This window comes from Pristis pectinata, chromosome 6 (assembly GCF_009764475.1).
Source record: "Pristis pectinata isolate sPriPec2 chromosome 6, sPriPec2.1.pri, whole genome shotgun sequence".
NCBI classification, from domain to species: Eukaryota; Metazoa; Chordata; class Chondrichthyes; order Rhinopristiformes; family Pristidae; genus Pristis; species Pristis pectinata.
In genome coordinates, this window is record NC_067410.1 from 112,293,499 (window position 1) to 112,320,616 (window position 27,118).

Sequence of the window (27,118 nt, forward strand, 5' to 3'; positions counted from 1 at the left end):
CGATCTATGTGGGTAGTAGGAGGGAGCTGGTTCAGTGCAGTGGCTGGTCCGCAGGTGAGGTGGAAGGCAGAAGCTGTGTGTCGGTGTGGTATCAGTTACCCTCGGCAGGGAGGACCCTGCTGCAGAAGGGGGGCGTGCACGAGTGTTGTGGCAGAGTCCAGATTGGTAAATTAAATCGGTAAATTGGTTTATTATTGTCCCGTGTACCGAGGTACAGTGAAAAACTTTGTTTTTCATGCCATCCATACAGATCATTTCATCACAACAGAGCATTGAGGCAGTACAAGGGAAAACAATAACAGAATGCAGAATAAAGTGTTACAGTTACAGAGAAAGTGCAGTGCAGGCAGACAATAAGGTGCAAGGTCATAACGAGGGAGATTGTGAGGTCATCTTGTGGTACTAGGGGACCATTCAATGGTCTTATAATGGCAGGATAGAGGCTGTCCTTGAACCTCAAGGCTTTTGACGTGGTTTCTGTTGTTTAAGGAGGCCTGGATCGAGGCCAGATTTAGCTGGGTGCTTTAGGAGAGGACTGAGTTGCACTGTGGAAATGAAGATCCCATGAGAGATGTTACAGTAGGTATGGACCGACAGATATCAGCCCCACATGATGGAGACTGAGAACAGTTATACAGTGAGCACTGGAGACAACAGAGGGAGAGAAGGTCAGTGGGGACGACTTTGTGCTTTCAGGAAGGGCAGTAGGAAAGAGGAAAAGTCCCTGTGTCCAGAGGAAGTCAGCTTGTGAGACAGAGTGAGGGCAGAGACAAAGATGGAGAGCCTTAAGAAGCAACCAGAGATTGTTGTGATTGAGTTCATGGGATCAGATACAATGTGTGTTTGTGACTACTGTGGTGGGTGACAAAGCTAAGGTTAATGTTAACAGCTGATTTTTAAAGCCATGTATGTAACAGGATGTATTTGTAGTTGTGTGTAGTTCTGCAGGCATTTCAGTGCTGGTGACACAGGTTGTGGGATCAGGTGTACGATCCCTACCCGGAGAAGTGATCCTTTGGAACTGCCAGTGTTTGAAATGGATACTCCAGGGATGTTAGAAGCCCACGTGCAGAGCTTAGTAGGTGAAAGGACTGAGTTTGACAAGATTTATGATCTTCTGTAAATAATTAGCTGATGTACGATTGCATATCTGACCTATTAATGGGGGTGAAATCACTCCAGCTGTAAACCGATGTGGGTGATTGTGCTGGGGCTGGATTCGGTGATTGGTTCATTCTTCCCCTGGCTGAACAACCAGCCATTTCATTTATTTCAGCTCCTTCACCAGCTCTGTCTCTGACCCTGAATGCCCCTTCCCCTGGTCATGGAGTGCAAGGATCTACCATCTGGAAGAAGGCCATTCAGTCCATCTTGGTGGGGTCTATTTAGTCTCAATCCAACTACTGGCCCCATAGCACTGAAAACCCTTACACAATCCAGTTCAATGAGATCTCTTTATTAGTCACATATACATCAAAACACACAGTGAAATGCATCTTTTGCGTAGAGTGTTCTGGGGGAAGCCCGCAAGTGTCGCCACGCTTCCGGTGCCAACATAGCATGTCCACAACTTCCTAACCCGTACGTCTTTGGAATGTGGGAGGAAACCGGAGCACCCGGAGGAAACCCACGCAGACACGGGGAGAACGTACAAACCCAGGTCGCTGGCACTGTAATAACGTTATGCTAACCTCTACACTACCGTGCAATCCCGCTTAACAATTTCTGGGTGAAGAAATATTTCGTTCATCAATTACTTCAGAACTTTGACCACTGGCAAATGATGAAGTTACTTATTGAAGGTGTTTATTAGTATCGGTAGGTTAGTACAGACAGACATTGTAACACCTTCAGTGCCTCAGGACATCCCAAAGACCTTTAGAGCCAATGAAGTCCTTTATCTTTGCTGCTAATGACGATGCAAGAAACACAGTGGCTAATTGTTGCACAGCAAGATCCCACGTGCAGCAGCCGGGGAATGATGGGATAAGCTGCCTTTGTGAAGTTGGGTGAGGCACGGACATCGGCCCTGATTCCCAGGAGGATGTCCCCTGCTCCTTGAATGTGGGACCTGTTACACCCATCTGCGAGGCCAGGCAGGGCCTCGGTTCCAACCACTCAGCTGAAGGACGGCACCTTCGGTAAGGCAGCACTCCCTCAGTAGCAGAGCTTGGAACAAGTTCCTGGGGTGGAGCCTGCAATGTCCAACCTCTGACTCGGAGACCATTTCTGCCGGCTGGACCAGAGTAAACTGACCGCTCACTCAACTGTGGTGACATTGAAATAGGTCGTCATGGAATTGTAGGAGGGTACAGCACATAAACGGACCCTTCGGCCCATCTTGTCCATGCTGACCATGATACCTATCTACACTAATCCCATTTCCCTGCATTAAGCCTGTACCCCTCTACTCCTTGCCTATCCAAATACTGTCCAAGTGTCCTCCACTGCCTCCTCTGGCAGGTCATTCCAGATACCCAGCACCCTCCACGTGAAGAACTTAACCCTCAGATTTCCAACTCTTACCTCTGGACCTAAACTGAGCGCAATTATTCAAATAGTTTCTCTCTCTCTGTCTCTTTTTCTCTCTGTCTGTCTGTATCTCTCTCTCTCTCTGCCCCCTCTCTCTCTCTCTGCCTCTCTCTCTCTGTCTCTCTGTCTCTCTCTCTCTCTTTCACTCTCTTTCTCTGCCTCTCTGTCTGTCTATGTTTCTCTCTCTCTCTCTCTCTCTCTCTCTCTCTCTCTCTCTCTCTCTCTCTCTCTCTCTCTCTCTGTATCTCTCTCTCCCCCTCCCTCCCTCCCTTCAAAGGCTAGCTGCCGCCAACCAAGGGCCACCTGAACTGCATGAATTGCCCACACAGACAACATTTTTGCCTCACCCTGTTATAGGGGAGACTACATGAGATAACTGTGCTCAGGGGAAATCTGAGGGGTAAGAGTTGGAACTCCAGGGGCTCAGCAAGCAGAGAGCCGCTGCCTCACAGCTCCAGAGACCTGGGTTCAATCCCGACCTCCAGCGCTGTCTGTGTGGAGTTTGCACGTTCTCCCTGTGACCACGTGGGTTTCCCCCGGGTGCTCCGGTTTCCTCCCACATCCCAAAGACGTGCAGGTTGGGAGGTTAAACGACCCCCAGTGTGTGGATTGGTAGGTTAAATGGCTGGTCAGGCAGGGTCTGTGGGAAGTGACATCAGTCAACCTTTCTCCATCTTCTGTTTTTGCCCCTCGTGTGACTTGAGTGGTGGAATCTAGGGGGAATGTGGGGAGGATAGGTTACTGGTGGAGGGGATCGGATTGCTCTGTGAGCCAGCATAGACTCATCATGGGCCAAATGGCCTCCTTGTATGTTGTAAAGAAACGTGAAACCCCTATCCCGTAATGTCCCAGTGCGAAGGTGGAGGGGAGTTTTGTGATTACAATCTGAAAGACGCTCTCTGAAAGAGAGACAGAAGCAGACCCAATGGCGATTGTCAGAATGGAAATAAGTAAACAGAGCACGGAGCAGTATAGCACAGGAACAGGCCCTTCGGCCCAACATGTGGTGCCAAACTAATTAAACTAGTATTTAACTGCCTAACTAAATTAATCCCTTCTGCCTACAACATATCCCTCCATTCTCTGCACATTAAGAGCCTCTCAAACACCAAGCACGCCGCCCGCCTTCTTTACCACCCCATCAACCTGTGCAGCCACTGTCAGGGAGCTATGGACTTGGATCTCAAGATCCCTCTGTACATCAATGCAGTTAAGGGTCCTGCCATTAACTATGTACTGTCCCCTTACACTTGATCTGCCAAAGTGCAACACCTCACACTTGGCTGGATTAAAGTCCATCTGCCATTTCTCTGCCCATATCTACAACTGATCTACATCCTGCTGTATCCTTTGGCAATCTTCTACACTGTCCACAACGCCACCAATCTTTGTATTATTTGCGAACTTACTAACCCACCCATCCACATTTTCATCCAGGTCATTTATATATAACACAAACAGCAGAGGTCCCAGTACGGATCTCTGCGGAACACTCCTAGTCACAGACCTCCAGCCAGAATAAGTCCTGTTGACCACTGCCCTCTGTCTTCTATGGGCAAGCCAATTCTGAATTCAAACAGCCAAGTCACCATGGATGCCATGCATCTTAATCTTCTGGATGAGCCTCCCATCAGGAACCTTGTCAAACGCCTCAATAAAATCCATGTAGAGAACCACTTCTCACAAAGGTTAAAGTTGTGAAGTTACGAGGAAGAAATGGGGTAGGAAGGAACTGACTGGTCGCTCCTTCAAACTTCCAGCACAGAGGTGATGGACTGAGTGGGCTCCTTCTGTGCTGTATCATTCCATCATTGGCCTCAGCGAAAGACCCTTGGATTGCAATCCCAAACCAAGAAGGCAGGAGGACCTCCCTCTAGTTTGCGAGGTCCTTGTTGGATGGGTGGCTCTCTGCACATTCACGGTCTACAACAGTGCCTGATTTCTCTTCCACTTTGTAAGAGTTTGTCATTCTTTTCCCTCCAGATTTTCTACTACTCCACAGCCATCTTTCAGCAGGCCGGAGTCTCTCACCCGACGTATGCTACAATTGGAGTTGGGGTGGTGAACACAATCTTCACTGTGGTCTCGGTGAGTAACCAGGAATGGTGGTCTTGTGGAACCTGGGAGTGGGTTTTCGGAACATGTTCAGTCCAAAGAGCAATGGCATTCCTTACAGGGAAAAATGCAGAGATATTTGCATAGGAAGGCTGTGAAAATACACAGGGAAAAGATCAGAAGATGGGGTTAGAAAGAAGGAAGGAGAGAGATGAAGTTCTGTAACTTATCACTAACAGACAGCACCAAGGGTGGCTCAGTGGTACAGCGGGTAGAGCCACTGCCTCACAGTGCTGGAGACCCGGGTTCGATCCTGACATCCGCCACTGTCTGTGTGGAGTTTGCATGTTCTCCCTGTGACTGCTTAGGTTTCCCATGGGTGCTCCAGTTTCCTCCCACATCCCCCGGTACACTGTAGGGTGGGTGAGGGGTAGGATCTGGGGTGGAGGAGAAGGGCTTGATGAGAATGTGCGTGATCAGTGTAAGTGGGTAGTTGAATTGGAATTGGTTTATTATTGACACTTGTACCGAGGTACAGTGATAAACTTGTCTTTCATACAGATCAATTCATTACACAGTTCATTGAGGTAGTACAGGATAAAACAATACAGAACACAGAATAAAGTGTCACAAGTGTACAGAGAAAGTGCAGTGCAGGCAGACAATAAGGTGCAAGGTCATAGTGAGGTAGATTGTGAAGGTCAAGGGTCCATCTTATTGTACTGGGGACTGTTCAGTTGGTGCTTAGATGGCTGGCATGGCTCGGTGGACTGAAGGGCCTGTTCCCGTACTGTTGGATTCCAGTACACAGTGGACTGTATTTTGAAGACTGTTGCAGCCACTTTACACACAGCAAGCTGCCAGAAGCTGCACAGGGGTGGATCGCCAGTTGAACTGTTGTGGATGATGGGATAACTATTGCCTGCTGGACCTTTGGGATCTAACATCTCCTCCAGAACATGGCGCCTCCAATAGATGGCACTCACTCGGTACCACAGTAGGAGCTTCACCCTAAATCATCCTTTACAAGGATGTTGCCTGGAATGCAGAGCATGCCTTATGAAAACAGGTTGAGTGAACTCGGCCTTTTCTCCTTGGAGCGACGGAGGATGAGGGGTGACCTGATAGAGGTGTATAAGATGATGAGAGGCATTGATCGTGTGGATAGTCAGAGGCTTTTCCCCAGGGCTGAAATGGTTGCCACAAGAGGACATAGGTTTAAGGTGCTGGGGAGTAGGTATAGAAGAGATGTCAGGGGTAAGTTTTTTACTCAGAGAGTGGTGAGTGTGTGGAACGGGCTGCCGGCAACGGTGGTGGAGGCGGATACGATAGGGTCTTTTAAGAGACTTTTGGATAGGTACATGGAGCTGAGAAAAATAGAGGGCTATGGGTAAGCCTAGTAATTTCTAAGGTAGGGACATGTTCGGCACAGCTTTGTAGGTCAAAGGGCCTGAACTGTGCTGTAGGTTTTCAATGTTTCTATGAATCACGGGCTTATGATCATGAACCGCTCTAGGGAATGGATGACAAATCTGGTTTCCCATTCAATCCCCCAATCCATAGATTCTCCCACAAAATCTACTGAGCTTCCTGAATGTCCTCAATGACTGCACTCCCAGCACCTCAGGGTTAGAGAGTTACAAAGATGCATTATCCTTGTAACCCTTTGTCCACCCTGTCGTGCCCCTTTGGGACGTTTTATACATTTTAACAGGATTATTCACTACTCTGATCAGTAGTGAATGAAGATCTTCACTGAATCTCTCCTCAGTGGATAACACCACCTGCAGATTCCCCTCCAAGTCACCCGTCATCCTGTTTTGCAAACCTATCACCGTTCCTTCACCGTCACTGGGTCCAAACCCTGGATCTCCCTCCCCAGCAGCGCTGAGGGAGCACCTTCGCCAGAAGGACTGCAGCGGTTCAAGGAGGCGGCTCCCCTGCACCTTCTGCCGACCCAGTTAGGAATGGGTGATAAATGCCAGAGACGTTGAGGTCCCAAAAAAATGAACTTTAAAAAACTCTTTGCTACCAGGGATTAGACAATCAGACTTCCCTGCCAAAAATAATCTAGAATTTGAGGCTAATGCCCCAAGCCAGACCTCGTAACACACCAAGCCCTGCCAAAAGACTCAGAAGTCCAGTGAAATCCCAAATTTCATCCTGTGCTCAGCCAGGACGGTTCTGGATATCTGCCATGTGAAACGTACAGAATTGTCAAGGCGCCAGACAGGTTATTTAGGGGGAGGATCTTCCCTTAACTGGGAAGACTCGAACCAGCAGTGGGCCACGGAGTAAGAAAGAAGGGCCGGCTGTCCAGGACAGAGATGAGAAGGAATTTCTTCATCCAGAGGGTGGGGAATCTGTGGAATCCCTGCTGCAAAGAACAGTGGAGCTCAGTCTTGGGGTGTGTTCAGGGCACAGAGATACGAGTGGAATCTAGGGATATGGGGTTAGTGCAGGAACGTGCTGCTGAGCAGATCCACCATGGCTGTAACTGAATGGCAGAGCAGACACAGGGAGCTCCTGTTTCTCATGTTCTCTGTCCACATAGCTGTGGGAAGGACAGGAGAGTAGGGAAATCAGCGGGGGGTCCTCCCTTCTGACAATCAGCCAGGGATGTGGGTCAGAAATAATCAACATATCATGACAACCCACCCCCTGCACCTACCCTGCCCACTTGCGCTGTACCACTGCCACACCGACACGAGAGGGTCAGAGCCCCTCGCAAGGCAACACCACCCTCCTCCACAGATCCCGTCCCACTCAACGCCCTCGGGACACTTCAGATTCACACCGACAATGTCTCGGCTTTGGGCTGACGCCAGTTATTACGTTTAGTTTAGTCCACACATGCAAACAGTTATTGCTGAAGGATGTAACCACACTCCCAGCGCTGAAGTAAAGGAAACATGTCAGAACTGGAGTTCTGTGTTCAGTTTTGGTCAGTTTTTGTTATAGGAAAGAGTGCAAAGGAGATTTACGAGGACGTTGCCAGGACTCGAGGGCCTGAGTTATAGGGAGAGGTCGGCCAGGCTGGGTCTTTATTCCTTGGAGCGTAGGAGAATGAAGGGCGACATTATAGAAGTGTTTAAAATTATGAGAGGCAGAGATAAGGTGGACGGTAACAGTCTTTTCCCGGGGGGGGGGGGGGAGTCCAAAACTAGGGGGCAGAGGTTTAGGATGAGAGGGGAAAGATTTAAAAGGGACCTGAGGGGCAACTTTTTCACACAGAGGGTGGTGAGTGTACGGAACGAGCTGCCAGGGGAAGTGGGTGAGGCAGGTACAACAGTATCATTTAAGAAGCACTTGGATAGGTACATGGAGGGGCGGGTCTTGGAGGGATATGGGCCGAACGCAGGAAATTGGGACTAGCTGGGTGGGCACCGTGGTCGGTATGGACTGGTTGGGCTGAAAGGTCTGTATCCGTGCTGTGTGTCATTCTGTTTATTCACTGCACCAAACCATTTAATACATTGTTCATACATTCATCCTGAGTGTCAAGGGCTAAACATGGGATACATTTCTGAAATCTGGCTCCTCTGTTGTTGGCTGGTTGGAATTGGTAATTGGTTTATTATTGTCACATGTACCGAGGTACAGTGAAACACTTGTTTTGTACGCCGTCCATACAGATTAATCACATCAGTGCATTGAGGTAGTACAGGGGAAAAGCAATAACAGAATGCAGAGTACAGTTACAGAGTAAGTGGCAGACACAATGAGGTAGATTGTGAGGTCAAGAGTTCAGCTTTAATGTACAAGATGTCCGTTTCATTCTTATAACAGCGGGATAGAAGCTGTCCTTGAGCCTGGTGGTATGTGTTTTCAGGCTTTTGTATCTTCTTCCAGGTGGGAGGGGGGGAGAAGAGAGAATGTCCGGGGTGCGAGGGATCTTTGATTATGTCGGCTGCTTTCCCAAAGCAGTGAGAAGTGTAGACAGAGTCCATGGAGGGGAGGCTGGTTTCCGTGATGTGCTGGGCTGTGTCCACAACTCTCTGCAGTTTCTTGCAGTCCTGGGCAGAGCAGTTGCTGATGGTAAGAGTGGTTACTGGCGTCGCTAACACTGAGTTGGGGATGGTAAGTTGCCAGGGATATGGAGGGAAGGTTTTGAAGTACAGTTAATGTGGGCCAGTGCATGGCAGATGCAGTTTAACGTGGATAAGTGTGAGGTTATCCACTTTAGTTCTAAAAGGAGAAAAATTTATTATTATCCGAATATGACGGATTGGGAAAAGGGAAGCAGGAAGGTGTGTGTCCTTGTAGAACCAGTTGCTCAAAGCAAGTGTTCAGAGGCAGGAAGCAGTTAGGACGCAGGCCTTCGTAGCAAGAGGATTCGAGTACACAAGTATAGATGTCTTACTGCAGTTGTACAGGATGAAAAACACGAAGATGCTGGAGGAACTCAGTAGGCCAGGCAGCACCCGTGGAGAAATGCCTGGCTTGCTGAGCTCCTCCAGCATCAGCGTGCTTTTCATCTGGATTCCAGCATCTGCAGTCCTTTGTTTCTCTGTTCTTCTGCAGTTGTACAGGGCCTTGGTGAGACCATAATAGGAGGTTTGTGTGCAGGTTTGGTCTCTGTTTTTGCCAGGGAGGGAGTGCAGGTCCTGGGACAACAAGACTGAGGCGCGGCGAGAGATTGGGCTGGATCGGCCGATATCCACTGGAGTTTAGAAGAATGGGAGGGGATCTCATAGAAGCACATAAGGTTCAAACAGGACGGACTGACTACATACAGGGAGGATATTCCCAATGGAAAAGGAGGCCAGAACCCCTCACAGCCTTGGGATATGGGGTGCGCCATATCTTAAATAAGTCCAAGGTCAGGAGAAGTTTCTTCACCCAGTGGGTGGTGGACTGTCGAATGCTTCCCCACAGGAGGCAGTGGAGGCCGTCAGTAAATATCCTCAGGCAGGAGGGCCAGATTTTTCTTAATGCCAGAGGGATCATGTGACTTGGAGAGAAGATGGCAACAGGGGCCTGTTGTGGGTGATCAGCCCTGAATGTGCCGTGTTGGAGCAGACCCAGAGGGCCGAATGGCCTTCACCTGCTATAGTCGTTGGAGCAGTTGATGAGCTGCGTAGCATGGCCCCTGTTCCTGCAGTCTGACCACAGGACAGGATACCTGGATTTATCCTTCAGCGCAGTGTGCAGGGACCGGATAAACCAGAAGGAAGGAAGTGCCACTTTTGTAACATCTGGATGCCAGCTGTCAAACTTGGACAAGTGGCCGGCATCCAGATGTGGCATGGTGGGAGGAATCGTGGTGTGGCGTGTGAACACCAACTAGAACACACCATCACCCTCATCCACACCCCTGGGCCCTGGGCCACTGATCCAGAGACATGTTTCGAATCCCACCCAGCACCTGGGGAATTCACATTCAATTCAATAAATGCTGCTAGGGAGGGGTTAAACTAGTCTGCGAGGGGGGTGGGACCCAAAGTAATGGTGTAGTACATGTGCAAGTTGAGGCAAATATAAATGTCAAAGTGAGCAAGTTCAATAGACAGGACAGGCAGGGATAAGACACTGAGGAAGGTCTGATGGACAAAACTGCATTTTTTTTAATAAGACCATTGGTAAATTGATTTGTTATGGTCACATGTACTGAGGTACAGTGAAAAACTTGTCTTGCATACCATCGGTACAGATCATTTCATTACAACATTGAGGTAGTACAAGGTAAAACAATAACAGAATGCAGAATGAAGTGTCACAGCTACAGAGAAAATGCAGTGCAGGCAGACAATAAGGTGCAAGGCCATAATGAGGTAGATTGTGAGGGCAAGAGTCCATCTTATTGTACTAGGGGACCGTTCAATGGTCTTGTAACAGCGGGATAGAAGCTGTCCTTGAGCCTGGTGGTATGTGCTTTCAGGCTTTTGTATCTTCTGTCCAATGGGAGGGTGGAGAAGAGGGAACGTCGGGGGTGGGAGGGGTCTTTGATTATGTTGGCTGCTTTACCGAGACAGCGAGGTGTAGACAGAGTCCATGGAGGGGAGGCTGGTTTCTGTGATGTGCTGGGCTGTGTCCACAACTCTCTGCAGTTTCTTGCGGTCCCAGGCAGAGCAGTTGCCGTACCAAGCCTTGACGCATCCGGATAGGATGCTTTCTATGGCGCATCGATAAAAGTTGGTGAGGAACATGCCAAGTTTCTTCAGCCTCCTGAGGAAGTAGAGGCGCTGGTGAGTTTTCTTGTCCGTGGTGTCTACGTGGTTGGACCAGGGCAGTCTATTGGTGATGTTCCCTCCAAGGAACTTGAAGCTAGCAACCCTCTCGACTTCAGCACCATTGATGAAAGCAGGTGCAGGTGCAGGTGCACTGCCCCTCTTTCTGGTATCTTATGTCAGTCATGGCTGGGGTTTGTTTGCAACCCCATTCTCCTGCCTTCTTCCTGTAACCCTTAATGTCAAAAGCCTGACAGTAAGGCAGATAAATTCAGAGCATGGATTGGGACATGGGACTGGGATATTATGGGTCAAATGCAGGAAACTGGGATGAGCTTGGAGAGAAATCTCGATCGGCATGTATGGGTTGGGCCGAAGAGCCTGTTTCCGTGATGTATGACTCCGTAAGGCTACATCTGGAATTTAAAATGACCATGAGATCATTGGATTGTCATAACAAGCCAGCTGGTTCATCGATGTCCCAGAGATGAGGGGCGGCCTCAGTCGTCCTTACCCCATCTGGCCCATGTGTCTCCAGACCTACCAATCTGGTTGAATCTGGACCTCCCCCTTGGTCCAGGGGCAATGAGAGGTGGGAGATAAGTGCTGTCGTCGGCAGTGACATCTGTTGTCTGTGAAAGAACAAATAAAGGGATGGGTGAGTGTCTCCGGCTGCCCACTGTGACGTGTGTGTCTCTCCCTAGGTCTTCCTGGTGGACCACGCTGGCCGGAGGAGCCTGTTCATCATCGGCCTGGCTGGGATGTGCAGCTGTGCCATCCTCCTGACCTTCGGGCTGGCTCTGCAGGTGAGTGAGGTCTTGGTGCTAAAGCACCGGACCCCGGGAGTGTGAAACCCCAACCCAACACCCCGCTGTAGCAAACATCAAAGTCACAGTCGAGTTCATTGCCATCTGCACAAGCACATGTGTGCACAGGTGCAATGAAAAACTTACTTGCAGCAGCATCACAGGCACAGAGCATCAGATAAGCAGCATTCACAAGAAAAACATAAATTAAACATAAATTATACACAATTTTACAAAAAAAAAACAAAAAAAAGTCCATTTTAGTGCAAAGTGGTCACAGTGTTGCTAAACTGTAGTGATTAGGGTTGTGCAAGTTGGTTCAAGAACCGAATGGTTGAAGGGAAGTAGCTGTTCCTGAACCTGGTGGTGGGGACTTCAGGCTTCTGTACCTCCTGCCCGATGGGAGCTGTGAGAAGATGGCACGGCCTGGATGGTGGGGGATCTTTGATGATGGATGTTGCCTTCTTCAGGCAGCGCCTCCTGTAGATACTCCCGATGGTGGGGAGGGATGTGCCTGTGATGGTTGCATTTGTATAACCTCTGGGCATTCCATGTGCTTTACGGGTGTTTGTAATGACCACCCAGCCTCCAGATCATCCCTCAAAGACCAGAAGGGATAGGAGCATAATTAGGCCATTCGGCCCATCGAGTCTGCTCCGCCATTCAATCATGGCTGATTTTTTTAAACCTATTTTCCCGCCCTCTCCCATAACCCCTAACCCCCCCTACCAATCAAGAACCTATCGATCTCAGCCTTAAATACACCCAATGGCTTGGCCTCCACAGCCCTCTTGTGGCAACATATTCCACAGATTCACCTCCCTCTGGCTGAAGAAATTCCTCCTCATCTCAATTCTAAAGGGACGTCCCTTTATTCTGAGGCTGTGCCCTCGGATCCTGGACTCTCCCACTGATGGAAACATCCTCTCCACATCCACTCTGTCCAGGCCTTTCATTAGCCAATAGGTTTCAATGAGATCCCCCCCATCCTGAACTCCATCGAGTACAGGCCCAGAGACATCAAACACCCTTCATACATTAACCCTTTCATTCCCGGGATCCCTCTTGGTCACAAAAGGGTCACGTAGTATTTATTTCTTCACTGCTCAAGTTGCCAACACAGAAATGGGCCATTCTGCCCTCTATCCTGTGACAGATCTTCTACTCCATGTGAACCTTATTCCTTCCCCTTTCTATCTCCTCTACGTTGTCCCCTTCTACTCCTTTCACCCTTGAACCTTGACCACACAGTGTGGGAGCGAGTGCTGCATTCCCACTGGATGAAGGAACTTCTCCTGAACTTCCTACTGGGTTCATCAGAGAACTTGATGGTCCCAAAAGGGAAGCCGCCTTTTCTTCATCCTCCAACACAAGAGCCTGCCTCAGCTGCCTTCCTGTGGGGTTAAAGACCGAGTGATTCTCCGCCCGTCATCAGATTGTCATTTAATTCCTGAAAATCTTGTTGTCTTGTTGTCTCTTGAGCTGTTGGTGACCCTCTCCCCCTCCCTCTCCCTCAGCACACACACAACTGGATGAGCTACCTCAGCATGTCGGCCATCTTTATTTTCGTCGCTTTCTTTGAGATCGGACCGGGCCCCATCGCCTGGTTCATCGCGGCCGAGTTGTTCAGCCAGGGTACCCGTCCAGCGGCAGTGACCATCGCCGGCTTCTGCAATTGGACCTGCAACTTCCTGGTGGGGATGTGCTTCCCATACATCGAGGTAAGAGCCTGCCCAGCACTGCACCCTCGGACCACACAGCCTGGCCCGTCCTGTCTTTGGATGCTGGGATAGCAGCCCCATTACCACCCAGACCCGCTCCCAATCACTTTAAGGACCACCCTAAAATCAGGTGTGCATAAACGCTGGTAATCCAGCACACTCAGGGCTTTGGTGGAGCTGGGTGACAGATTTTCTGTACTAGAACACAGAACACAGAACACAGACCAGTACTGTAAGGAACAGGCCCTTCGGGCCACGATGTTGTGCTGAACTAATTAAGCCAATGACACCTAATTAAACTCATTCCTTCTGGCTGGTCCATCTCACAAGATCACAAGATCACAAGATAAGGGAGCAGAAGCAGGCCATTCGGCCCATCGAGTCTGCTCCAAGGAAAAGGGAAAAAGAAATGGGGTGGGAAAAAAAGAAGAGAAAAAAAAACTATTCTAATCCCATTTGCCAGCCTTATCCCCATATCCCTTGATACCCTGACTATTTAGATATCTGTCTATCTCCTCCTTGAATACCCCCACTGATTCTGGCCTCCACTGCTGTGCGTGGCAAGGAGTTCCACAATTTCACCACCCTCTGGGTAAAGAAACTTCTCCTCATCTCTGTCTTGAAACTGTACCCTCTAATTCTAAGATTGTGCCCTCTGGTCCTGGACACGCCCACAAGGGAAACAGCCTAGCCACATCTACTCTATCCTTACCTGTCAACATTTTAAATGTCGCTACGAGGTCCCCTCTCATCCTTCTGTACTCCAGCGAGTACAGTCCAAGAGCCGACAAACGCTCATCATACTTAAGCCCTTTCATTCCTGGAATCATTCTCGTAAATCTCCTCTGAACCCTCTCCAACGTCAGCACATCCTTCCTAAGATGTGGGGCCCAAAACTGCGCACAGTATTCCAAATGAGGCCTCACTAGTGCCCCGTAGAGCCTCATCAACACGTCCTTACTTTTATACACTATACCTCTCGAGATGAATGCCAACATAGCATTCGCTTTCTTAACCACCGATCCAACCTGGTGGTTAACTTTTAAGGTATCCTGTATGAGTACCCCCAAGTCCCTTTGTACTACCGCACTATCAATCTTCTCTCCTTCTAGATAATAATCTACCCGCTTATTTCTACTTCCAAAGTGTACAACTGCACATTTCTCAACATTGAATCTCATCTGCCATTTCCTTGCCCATTCTCCTAAACTGTCTAGGTCCCTCTGCATTCTTTCTATTTCCTCTATGCTCCCTACTCCTCCACTTATCTTGGTGTCATCCGCAAACTTAGCCACACAACCATTTATTCCATCATCCAAATCATTGATGTACAAGGTAAAAAGGAGAGGCCCCAACACCGACCCCTGCGGCACACCACTAGTAACCGGTAACCAACCAGAACGAGATCCTTTTATTTCCACCCTTTGCTTCCTGCCAACCAGCCAATTCTCCACCCATTTTGCTACCCTGCCCATAATTCCATGACCTCTCATCTTATTAATCAGTCTCTTGTGAGGCACCTTATCGAAGGCCTTTTGAAAGTCTAAATACACAACGTCTACCGCCTCTCCCTTATCCACCCTACCTGTGATTTCTTCAAAAAACTCCAATAGGTTGGTCAGACAGGACCTCCCCTTCACAAAACCATGTTGACTAGGTCCTATCTTGCCTTGCGCCTCTAGGTATTCGGTAACCTCCTCCTTGAGGATAGACTCCAATAATTTTCCCACCACTGACGTCAGACTAATAGGTCTGTAATTGCCTTTGTGCTGCCTCCACCTTTCTTATACAACGGAACTACATTCGCTACCCTCCAGTCCTCCGGAACCATGCCAGAATCTATCGATTCCTGAAAAATAATCGCCAATGCCTCCGCTATCTCCACAGCCACCTCCTTCAGAACCCGGGGATGCACCTCATCCGGTCCGGGAGACTTATCAGCCTTAAGCCCCTTTAGTTTTCCAAGCACCTTCTCCCTATTAATCTCAACTGAACTCAGCTCCAATTCGTGAGACTCCTGACTAACGGGCACATTGCTTATGTCCTCCACGGTGAAGACCGATGCAAAATATTCATTCAATTCCCTTGCCATCTCTCTATATCCATTATAATACCTCCTGCACCGTTATCAATGGTCCTATGTCAACCCGTGTCTCTCTTTTATTCCTTATGTATTTAAAAAAACTCTTAGAATCCTTCCGAATGTTGTCCGCCAGCTTCCTTTCGTAACTCATCTTTGCTTTCCTAATGACCTTCTTAGTTTCTCTCTGCAGATTTTAAATCGTTCCAATCTTCGTTTTCCCACTAATTTTTGCTACTTGTACGCCGCCCCTTTTGCTTTTATTTTTATCCTTCACCTCCCTCGTTATCCACATCTGTGCCTTTTTTCCATTCAAAACCTTCTTTTTTCTGGAATATATCTGTCCTGCATTGTCCTTATTTCCTGTAGAAATTTCTTCCATTTTTCCTCTGCTGTCCCTCCAGCTAACTTACTCCTCCAATCAATTTGGGCCAACTCCCTCCATTCTCTGCACATTCATGTGTCTAAGAGCCTCTCAACCACTTCTATCATATCTGCCTCCACTCCCACCCCTGGCAGCACATTCCAGGCGCCCACCGCTCTCTGTGTAAAACAAAACCCTGCCCCATACGTCTGCTTTGAACTTTCCCCTCTCAACTTAAACGCATGTCCTCTGGTATTAGACATTCCAACCCTCGGAAAAATTACCAGCTGTCGACTCTATCTCTGCTGCTCATAATTTTATAAACTTCTAGCAGGTCTCCCTTCAGCCTCCGACGCTCCAGAGAAAACATCCCAACCTCTCCTTATAGCTCATACCCTCTAATCCAGGCAGCATCCTGGTGAACCTCTTCTGCTCGCTCTCCAAAGCCTCCACATCCTTCCTGTAATGGGGTGACCAGAATTGAATGCTCCTAGTGCAGCCTAACCAGAGTTTTATAAAGCTGCAACGTAACTTCCTGACTCTTGAACTCAGTGCCTGAACTAACAAAGGCAAGCACGCCGCACGCCGCACGCCGCACGCCACACGCCTTCTTTACCGCCCTGCCAACCTGTGCAGCCACTGTTAGGGAGCTAAGGACTTGGACCCTACGATCCCTCTGCACCCCTGCACCATTGGATGTTATTTCTGTTCATATCCCAACACAGTTTTTTGGATGTTACACACTATTATCATAAATTTTCCTGTGAACCAGGTAAGTTTAAAGGGAGTGTGGGAACTGGGGTCCTGGTGCTTAAAGGGAGTGTGGGAACTGGGTCTTGGTCTTTAAAGGGAACTTGGGCAGAGGAAGCACTTGTTATATTACTGAGACCTTGAACCAGACCTCGAACTTCAGGCACATGGTCCCTGAAAGGGGAGTCACAGGTAGACAGCGTGGTGAAGAAGGCGTTTGGCACACTGGCCTTCATCTGTCAAGGCACTGAGTTTAGAACTTGGGAGGTCAAGTTTTGGTTGTACAGGACACTGGTGCAGCTACGCTTGGAGTATAGTGTTCAGTTTTGGTCGCCCTGCTATAGGAACGATGTTATTATACTGGAGAGAGCACAGAAAAGATTTTAAAGGCTGTTGCCAGGACTTGAGGGACTGAGTTATACGGAGAGGTTGGACAGGCTAGGACTTTATTCCTTGGAGAGTAGGAGACTGAGAGGTGATCTTATAGAGGTGTATAACATCAAGAGGGGCATAGATAGGGTGAATGCACAGTCTTTTCCCCAGGGTTGGGGAATTGAGAACGAGAGGATACAGGTTTAAGGTGAGAGGGGAGACATTAAATAGGAATTTGAGGGGCAATTTTTTTACCCAGAGGGTGGTCAGTATGTGGAATGAGCCGCCAGAGGAAATGGTTGAGGCAGGTACAATAATTCCTTTCAGAAGATCGTTGGACAGGTACATGGATAGGAAAGATTTAGATACATGGGCCAAACGCAGGCAGAAGGGACTGGCTTAGATGGGCACCTCGGATCAACATTGATCAGTTGGGCCAAAGGGTCTGTTTCCCTGTTGTATGTCTCTATAAAAACAAGCTTTGAGAATGATTGAGGTATTCAGAGCCAGAGGAAGAATCACAGAGCTGAAACTCAGAACAACGGAGATAGGATCAGGAAAATCCCTAAACACAATGTTTAAAAAGCACTTGGGCAGGTACATGGACAGGAACGGGATCGAGGGATTTGGGCCAAATGCAGAAAAACAGAATTAGCGTAGGTAGGCATCTCGGTCTGCATGGATGAGTGGGGCCGAAGGGCCTGTTTCTGTGCTGGCAGTGTGTGATGTATCACGTCACAACCAACAGATCTACTTCAATCCCAAGAGGTGAGGTCTCCTGCTGTTGTAGATGGGTTAACAATGCAATCCTAGCAGTAGGAGGAGCTGCCCACACCCCAAGCCCAGACAGCACCAATGGTGCCAGTGAGCAGGAGGTGGGCAGATTGTGTGTCTGTCCACAGACAGCAGCACTCTGATGGGGATAAAGGGAGTTGGGCACGGAATAGTGAAAACGCATCCCAGCCATAAAAAACAGGGAATGTTGAATCATCGGGGTGATCCATAGATCAGAAGCTTCAGGGAGAGAGTGGGGCAGGGGATTAGTTTGGGGACTGACACAGGGCTGTGGGGAGAGCGCAGGGCAGTGGGATTAGTGTTAGATTGGGCTACCACTGACAATGGACAAGATGACCTCCTTGAGCATATGACTGAAAGCCTGGAATCAGATTAGACTTGATGCTGTTGAACCAGCTGACATCCCCACCCTGACAATGCTCTCTGCATTCTCTCTCTCTGCAGGAGTTGTGTGGCCCCTACGTGTTTGTCATTTTTGCCTGCTTGCTCCTCGGCTTCACCCTGTTCACCTACTTCAGGGTGCCTGAAACGAAGGGCAAGACATTCGAGCAGATTGCCCAAGGATTCCGACGCAGGAAGTCCTCATCACGACAACCCAAAGCCTCTGCCACTGAACTGGAACGCTTGAGCAGCACAGAGGCCTAGCAGAGAGGTGGAGGAAGAGGAGGGGCACTCAACCTTGCCCTTGTGCACGGCACAGAGGGAGTATTTCAACAGGGACTGGAGCAGGAACCACACAACGTGAGGCGTATGTGCCTGTGGAAGTCATGTCACTTTTGAGCTACTGTTTACACTCTTGACTTGCCCTTCGGGGAGAATCAGAATTGTCTGTCCTGCCTGCTCGTATTGCTTGAAGAATTGGCCAAGTGAAAGCACTGGGATAAAAGATATTCTGGTTTGTGAAGGGTTGTCCTGGGCTCCCACTGTCAGGGTGTTTGTTCAGGAACTGAACTGTGATCTTGAAAAACGAGACGAGACGCCCCGTCATTTTCTGGGGCTCGGTTTGTGTTTTCTTCGAATGCTTTCACTGGGGAGAGGGGGTGATTGGTCAAGCGTCATTCTCAGGTCTCCGAGGACCTCTCGGCCGTTGGTTTCACCGTGGACAGTGGTAGCATTGCCCTGGTGAAAAGTACTCATGCTGCTTCTGAACAAGGGCCCAGAGTTTCCTCTCTGCGGCCTTGTCGTGTGGCTTCTGTGAAATCCAACTCTTTGTTGCACTGAAAGGAGAGACTCGGCCGTCTGTGTTGAGTGGGTCGGAATAACAGAGCCACTTCAGAATAGGTGAGGGATTCCGGGGTGAAATTCAACTGTGGCAAGTGTTGGTGCCCTCAGCACACTCCTGACCTTCGGTGTAACCATTATGGAGATGCAACCTGCTGGAAGAACTCAGCTCACCGAAGCTGGGCTTCCACCCGAAATGTCGACCGTCCCTCTCCCCCCATAGATGCTGGTCGACCCGTTGAGCTCCTCCATAGGTTACTCGTTGCTCGAGTGGAAAGGTTGTGGTGGGCCAGGTGAATTGCCCACCCAATTCACTGCCACCCACTTGGTATCTGCCCCCCCAAGTCCACACCATTGAATTTCATCCCCTGCACCTTTGCACACAAAGTTGAGGCCAGTATTATCGGTCCAACAGTATTGTTTTAGAATTATTACATCGGCTCCTGATGACCTGGTGCCGAGGTACAGTTTACAGGTTGGGGGAAGGGTGGGGGGTTGTCAGTGAGGGTGAGGGTGGGGTTCAGGTTGTTGTTGTTGGGATGGGGGCAATGTCTGTACACGATGGTGTCTCCAGGGGCAACATGGATTGGGAAGAATTTTTTGGTTTCCTCCCTCCCCACCCCGGAGCTGCAATGGGGTGGGACACACTTCCACGGGCTACACGCCTTGGAGCAGAGGTCAACATCACCGGTGGCGACCCTTCCTCCAGCTCACGGGCATGGGGGTGCAGAAGGGAGGGCGGGATTTGAAGCCCTAGTCCTGAGGGAGGGTCAGCCTGACAGTGCAGTGGGTGGAGGGGTGGGAGCCGGTGGGCCCAGCGTGACCACAGATCGGCCGTTGCCGTGGTGACTGTGCTTCCCTTGCGTCCTCCAGGTGCCCCCTCTGTTACAGTGGAGATCCGGGAGCCGACGGCCCTTGGGTGCCGGTCCCTGCTCCCGACGCCCTCCCATCTGCTTGGATGTTGGGGCGCGCAGGTGGGTGTGACCCTGTGGGCATCCCAATGACATGGGTTCCCTTCTCAAAACAGAAAACGTTATCAGTGTTACCACAGAGACTATGAAAGCTAGACTGGAACCCTACCCCCCAGGGAGGATGAGCTGCTCTGGGTCTCCAAAACCTGTTCCTGGGGTCCTGGTCCATCACACCAATACCCTTGGAGAGGCTCATGTTACACCCTGCCCCTCTGTATCCTGTTTCCCACAGGGAGGGTTCGGAAAGTGAGGTGTGATCTGGTAGGCACAGGTTGGTGCCTGGGTCACCAGGAGAAGTGATGGGGAAATCATCGAGGTATCCCAACAATTTCCTTGCCCCCGTGTCTGAATCCCATCTGCTGAGCAGATGTTTGTACCACCAGGCTCACTTCCCACATTCCACACACACAGTTTTATTTTAAGAATTAAAATGTGATTTTTATTTTATTAAATGGTTAAAATTTCTTCATGTAAATCAGTGAATTTTTCTGTAAGTGTTTTGATTTCAATAAAGTGAACTTTAACAAAGAAGATTTCTGTGATGAACTTCATTCAAATCCTTGGGAGGTGAAGGAGTGGTGGGGAGGTCAGGGTGAGGCTTCCTTGACGCTGTCCTGTCTCACACACCATTACAACGTGCCTGACGTGTGGGTTAACCTGTCGGCTGTAGCCCCCCCATTACCCCCCGTTGAGGTATCACAGGGGGAGGTGCTGAACCTCACTTCTCTCCACATTCACTTCAAGAACAAGTGAGCCGTCATCAGTGTCCTGCCCCTGGCCAACATTCCCTGATTCCCAAGTTGGGCAGGCCACATCATTCGCTTGTCCAACTCCAGATGCAGAGTCTCGACCTGAAACATCAGGCTGCCTCCACAATGCTTCTCGGCCCACTGACTTCCTCCTGCAATTCGTTTTTCACTCCAGATTCCAGCATCTGCGGTCTCTCGTGTCTCCGAATGATTCAAGGTCATTGGTTTATTATTGTCACATGCACCGAGGTGCAGTGAAAAACTTTGACTTGCATGCCATCCATACAGAGCATTTCACAACATCAGTGCATTGAGGTAGTACAGGGGAAAAGCAAGAAGGGAATGCAGGATATAGTGTTACAGTTACAGAGAAAGTGCAGTGCAGGCAGACAATAAGGTGCAAGGTCATAACCAGGTAGATTGTGAGGTCAAGAGTTCATCTTATCGTACCTGGGGACCGTTCAATAGTCTTATAACAGCGGATTAGAAGCTGTCCTTGAGCCTGGTGGTACGTGCTTTCAGGCTTTTGTATCTTCTGCCCAACGGGAGGGGAGAGAAGAGAGAATGTCCGGGGTGGGAGGGGTCTCTGACTATGCCGGCTGCTTTCCTGAGGCAGCGAGGACAGAGTCCGTGGAGGGGAGGCTGGTTTCCGTGATGGATGTGCACTGAGCAAAGGAATACAACATCCTCACTGACTTCTGGGAATCTCCGGCCAACAACCACTCCATGTGAAGAAGGAGAAATGGGGATGGCAATGAGAACCTTGGGGCCGTGCATCGGCAACACACAAAGGCTCCGTGTAAATGCAAGAGGACGGCCTCTCATACTCCCCATCCGCCCACCCGGTCAGATCCCATCTGTGGCAGAGTCTGTGCTCCCCCCAGCTCCCCCCATTGGTCTCATCACCTGCCCCAGAGCCCACAGACCCACAGTGGGAGCAGGTCACCCTTGATCACATGTCTGGGTAAAAGGAAGATTCTGCCTGTGGCGAAGCCCCCTCTGGACTCTTGCAATGCCATTCATCAGATGAGTGCTTCACCACACACCCACCCTTGTTCACTCTCCACTTTGTCATCCAGGTGCTCCAGAGATGACTATATGGCCAGGGAGGTGGCGTCCGCTATAGACCTGTTTTGGCAGTAGGTGAATTACAGTGGGTCAAGGTTGCCTGGGAGGCTGGAGTTGATGGGTGCCGTGACCAGCCCTCGAAGCACTAGTCGATACCAGAACTACCTTCATCCATTGGTCTGGCCCGAGGATCAAACCCACGACTCACTGCACTGTGAATAAGTAGACTAGATCTCATTGGAAGTTACAAAATTCCTCTGGGATAGATGCAGGGAGGATGCCTCCCCTGGCTGCAGAGCCTATAGAAGATCGGCCATGATCTTGATGGATGTCGGAGCAGGTTAGATGGGCTGAATGGCCTTCTGTTCTTTTACAATAGTGATGAGGTGATTAGGAAGGCTATTCAGGCCATCTTCCCTTTCCCACTGGTAGCTACACCGCACCTTCCCCAAGTGCCTCATTGTAAGCAACTGTCCAGTTGTATCTCCGTCTGGAGCTGTGGAGATGAAGGGCTTTGTGCATAACAGGGTCTTCTTTTGCAGTTTAGAACTCTCAGAGGCTTTTAGCTGTAATGTTTGCTGATCGGTATCCCATTCAGACTGGAATCCCAACTTTTCCCAGCCTGGACTACACATGGCTCCATCCACACTTACACTTCCTGCTGCCTCGGTGTATCAGCCGGCATAATCAAAGACCCCTCCCACCCCGGACATTCTCTCTTCTTGCCCCTCCCATCGGGCAGAAGATACAAAAGCCTGAAAGCACGTACCACCAGGCTCAAGGACAGCTTCTATCCCACTGTTATAAGACTATTGAATGGTCACCTAGTACGATAAGATGGACTCTTGACCTCACAATTGACCACGCTATGACCTTGCACCTTATTGTCTACCTACATTGCACCTTTTCTGTAACTAACATTTTATTCTCATTCTGTTATTGTTTTCCCTTGTACTACCTCAATGTATTGTTGTAATGAGATGATCTGTCTGGATGGCATGCAAAAGTTTTTCACTGTACCTCAGTACATGTGTTGGTATTGGTTTATTATTGTCACGTACTGAGGTACAGTGAAAAACTTGTCTTGCATACCGATTGTACAGGTCAATTCATTACACAGTGCAGTTACATTGAGTCAGTACAGAGTGCATTGATGTTGTACAGGTAAAAACAATAACAGTACAGAGAAAAGTGTCACAGCTACAGAGGAAGTGCAGTGCAATAAGGTGCAAGGTCACAACAAGGTAGATCATGAGGTCAGAGTCCACTTCATCGTATAAGGGAACCATTCAATAATCTTATCACAGTGGGGTAGAAGCTGTCCTTGAACCTGGTGGTACGTGCCCTCAGGCTCCTGTATCTTCTACCCGATGGAAGAGGAGAGAAGAGAGAATGACCCAGGTGGGTGGGGTCTTTGACAATAATAAACCAATTTACCAATTTACTCTGGACGCAAGCACGATGGTAGCTCTCGGATGATCCTCTGATGAGGTGCAGCAAGAATCCCAACCAGAATAAATCCTACATAATGTTTCAAGAGGGCCACCCACTGCCACCTTCTCAGGACCACAGTGGGAGGGCAGCAGCCATAGAGTTATACAGCACAGAAACAGACCCTTCAGCCTAACTCGTCCGTCACTTGGACTAGTCCCATTTGCCTGCGTTTGGCCCATATCCCTCTAAACCTTTCCTATCCATGGACCAGTCCAAATGCCTTTTAAACATTGTAACTGTGAATGAATTCAAGAACTCCAGCACAGTGAAGCAACCTGGGCACCAGAAAAAGGTTCAATCTAGTTTTCTTGCAGTGAAGTCTCCTGTGTAGGGCTTGTGCATTATCCCCAGAAACTTTCATAGCATTACTTTTGCATGCAATGTGTTAACTTTTGTTCTGAGGAATATTTAACCACAGATCACTGACTGGCTGGTCCCTGGCCACTTTGTTCATTACTGATAAAAATTGATTAAAAAGTACCAAAATATTAATGCAATAGAAATAATTTATTTACCTGCACTTTGAACAGGACATGAGAGCAAACTCAGCATTTCACAAGCACCTTAAGAGATTCAGACTGGAAATTCCAACATGTTGTACTCATTAATTACGCAGCAAGCATTTAGTTTAAAGCTTAAAGTCGGTAGTGGAATGTAGTTGGCACTTCTGTAAAATTGTTCCTCGAGTATTTGGTGTGTCAAACAATGCAGGGTGCTGTGTGGCAGCAGAGAGAGCAATGGGTGTGCAGCACACATTAGATGCTGTTCCCAGGGACACACACTGAGACAGATATTATCTGCAGGAGTACGTGCTGAGGGATGCACTGAAGCACAGTGCAGCCAACACAAACCGTCTGTGGGGAAGGACTGCATTCTAAGGTCCTGCTGCAGTTGAACACTGAGGGACTGGGTCCTGTGTAACAGTGTATTAAATTGCTTGGTGCAGTGAATAAACAGATTGACATGAGTCATATTGTCATAGAGCAATACAGCACAGATACAGGCCATTCTGCCCAACCAGTCCATGCCGACCATGGTGCCCACCCAGCTAGTTCCAACTCCTTGCACTTGGCCCATATCCCTCCAAGCCCCGCCGCTCCACGTACCTATCCAAGTGCTTCTTAAATGATACTGTTGTACCTGCCTCACCCACTTCCTCTGGCAGCTCGTTCCATACACTCACCACCCTCTGGGTGAAAAAATTGCCCCTCAGGTTCCTCTTAAATCCTTCCCCACTCACCCTAAACCTATGCCCCCTAGCTTTGGACTCCCCTACCCTGGGGAAAAGACTATTACGATCCACCTTATCTATGCCTCTCATAATTTTAAACACTTCTATAAGGTCACCCCTCATTCTCCTACGTTCCAAGGAATAAAGACCCAGCCTGGCCAACCTCTCCCTATAACTTAGGTCCCCAAGTCCTGGCAACATCCTCGTAAATCTTCTCTGCACTCTTTCCAGTTTAACCACATCTTTCCTATAACAGGGCGACCAAAACTGTACCCAGTACTCCAAGTGCGACCTCACCAACGACTTATACAACTGCAACACGATGACCCAACTCCTATACTCAGTGCTCTGACTGATGAAGGCCAGCGTACTAAATGCCTTTTACACCACCCTGTCTACCTGTGACGCCACTTTCAATGAACTATGTACTTGTACTCCTAGGTCTCTCTGTTCCATTACGCTCCCTCGTGCCCTACCGTTCATAGTTTCAGTCCTACGCTGGTTTGACTTTCCAAAATGCATCATCTCACACTTACGTACTTGTATTGAAATCCATTTGCCACTTCTCGGCCAACTTCCCTAACTGATCAAGATGCCCCTGTAATCTCTGATAACCTTGAAAATCAAAAATTTCTGGATATCTGATATAAAAGTAGAAACTGCAGGAAACACTCAGCAGGTCAGGCAGCATCTGTGGAGAGAGAAACAGTCAATGCTTCATGTCTGGAACACTTCATTAAAACTGGCAAAGAGAGGAGTAAGTTAGTTTTCAGTAGCAGAGAAAGTGGGGGAAGGAGGTGTAGAACATCGGGAATATCTAAGATAGGGTGAGACCACCTGAGTAAATCCAGCAGTTAAACAGCAGTTTGGACCAGATTATGTTTCTTTGCGTGTGTAATGTGTTGCTAATAGTGAGACTGTGGGATATGCCAAGTGAGACAGACTGTACAAATAGTAAAAGAAAGACTGAGCCAAAAGGTGATAATGACAAGCCCGGATTGTATTTGGAGACACAGGAGACTACAGATGCTGGAATCTGGAGCAGCAGACAAACTGCTGGAGGGCAATGGACAGCCAACATTTTGGGTTGAGACCCTTCATCTGGACTAAGATAGAGGGGAGGTAGTCAGTGGAGGGAAGGGGTGGGGCAGGAGCCGGCAGGTGATGGGTGGATCCAGGTGAGGAGGGGTGACGGGCAGATGGGGGGGGGGAGGGTGGGAACAGCGACAGAGGCCGGGAGGTGAGAGGGGGGGGTGACGGGGGCTGCAGATGGTGGGATCTGATGGGAGGGGAAGCTGGAGCCTGGAACCAAGTGAGAGGGTGGGGAGGGCAGGTGGGAAGAGTGGGGGGGGGGGGACCCAGTGGGAGGGGTGTGTGGGGGTGGGCCAATGGAGCGGGTAGGGGAGGGGAAAGAGACAGGGTGATGGGGTCTGGGGTGGGTGCAGGAGGAACGGGGTCGATCAGGAGAGAGGGAAGAGGGGGAGCAGGTTACGGGATATTGGACAATTCAATGTCCATGTTGTCGGGGTGTAGACCTCCCAGGGGGAGTACGAGGGGCTGTTCTAGCTTCCTCACCCTGGCAGTGGAGGAGGCCGAGGACCGACAGGTCAGCATGGGAACGAGGAGGGGAATTAAAGTGGCTGGAACCGGGAGCTCCAGATCTCCATGGCAGATGGAGCACAGAACTGCATGTACTGTACATATTATAAATAAGGGATATTTTGGAAAAATAAGATGTTAAGCCATGTGCAGAAAGGTAAGCCTGCAATGGACCATCGGGCCTGAACAGGAGGAAGACCTCAACCGTCCAGCTGCTTGACTGGGTTTTTGCCTGTTTGCCCTCTCAGGGGACTTCACAAGATCTTGGGGCACTACTCTGTAACTCTGTAACGGTAGTTCTGTCCTCTTCTCTGAACTCTGTAATTCTCTGGAACTGTAACACTTCATTCCACATACTCACCAAAGTGCTGGAGGAACCCAGCGGGTCAGGCAGCATCTACGGAGGGAAATGGACAGATGGCGTTTCAGGTCGAGATCTTTCCTCCCTATTGTCCATTTCCCTCCACAGACGCCGCTCGACCCGCTGATTTCCTCGACCATTTTGTGTGTTGCTCCAGATTCCAGTGTCTGCAGTCTCTCTTGTGTCTTCATTCTGCATTCTGGTATCATTTTCCCTGGTACTACCTCAATGCACCGATGTGACAAAATGATCTGTATGGATAGTGTGCAAAGCAAAGTTTTTCACTGTACCTCATTTACCAATTTACTTTGAAGAAGGGTGATCTTCTCAACATTCTGGGGTTGTGATAACTCCTCTAACCCCATCACTAAGGCAGTATAGATCACACTGTGGAAGTTTGCTGGGTGGCGTTAAGTGAGCAAGGCCCACTATGCAGCAGGAAGCTGCTGTGAAACACTGCAAGGTCGGACTTTCGTGAGGATGGATGGCATATGGGACGTGGGGAGGCGGTGAGCATCCAGGATTCTGCCTCCCTCTCTCATTACTCTGCATTCATTCACAGGGTGTGGGTGTCACTGCCTCAGCTGACAACCATTCATTTCCCAAAATATACCGTGTTCAGAGAATGTGCAACTGCATAAACCAGTGCATTTGTGTTCACCATTCACAGTACAGAACAGATCATTTCACTCTGAGATGAATCATATCCACATGCCATCATTTTTTTCTTCTACAGGATTTCCACAATCAACAGTCCAAGGATTTCTCCCAGGTACGAG

General features: G+C 49.2%; 1 protein-coding gene across 2 annotated transcripts in view; it reads left to right on the forward strand.

The window, feature by feature from the left end:
• The window catches only part of slc2a2 (solute carrier family 2 member 2), a 96,563-nt gene that overhangs the window by 33,023 nt on the left and 36,422 nt on the right, over window positions 1-27,118 (forward strand). The window contains exons 8-11 of one of the 2 annotated variants that reach the window (XM_052018939.1): window positions 4,516-4,620; window positions 11,462-11,563; window positions 13,081-13,284; window positions 18,090-19,342. The exons of the other annotated variant lie outside the window; for it this stretch is intronic. Coding sequence (XP_051874899.1) covers window positions 4,516-4,620; window positions 11,462-11,563; window positions 13,081-13,284; window positions 18,090-18,290 — 612 coding nt within the window. The 3' untranslated portion in view covers window positions 18,291-19,342. Of the gene's footprint in view, window positions 1-4,515; window positions 4,621-11,461; window positions 11,564-13,080; window positions 13,285-18,089; window positions 19,343-27,118 lie in introns of those variants that run through there. 2 annotated transcript variants of the gene reach the window in all.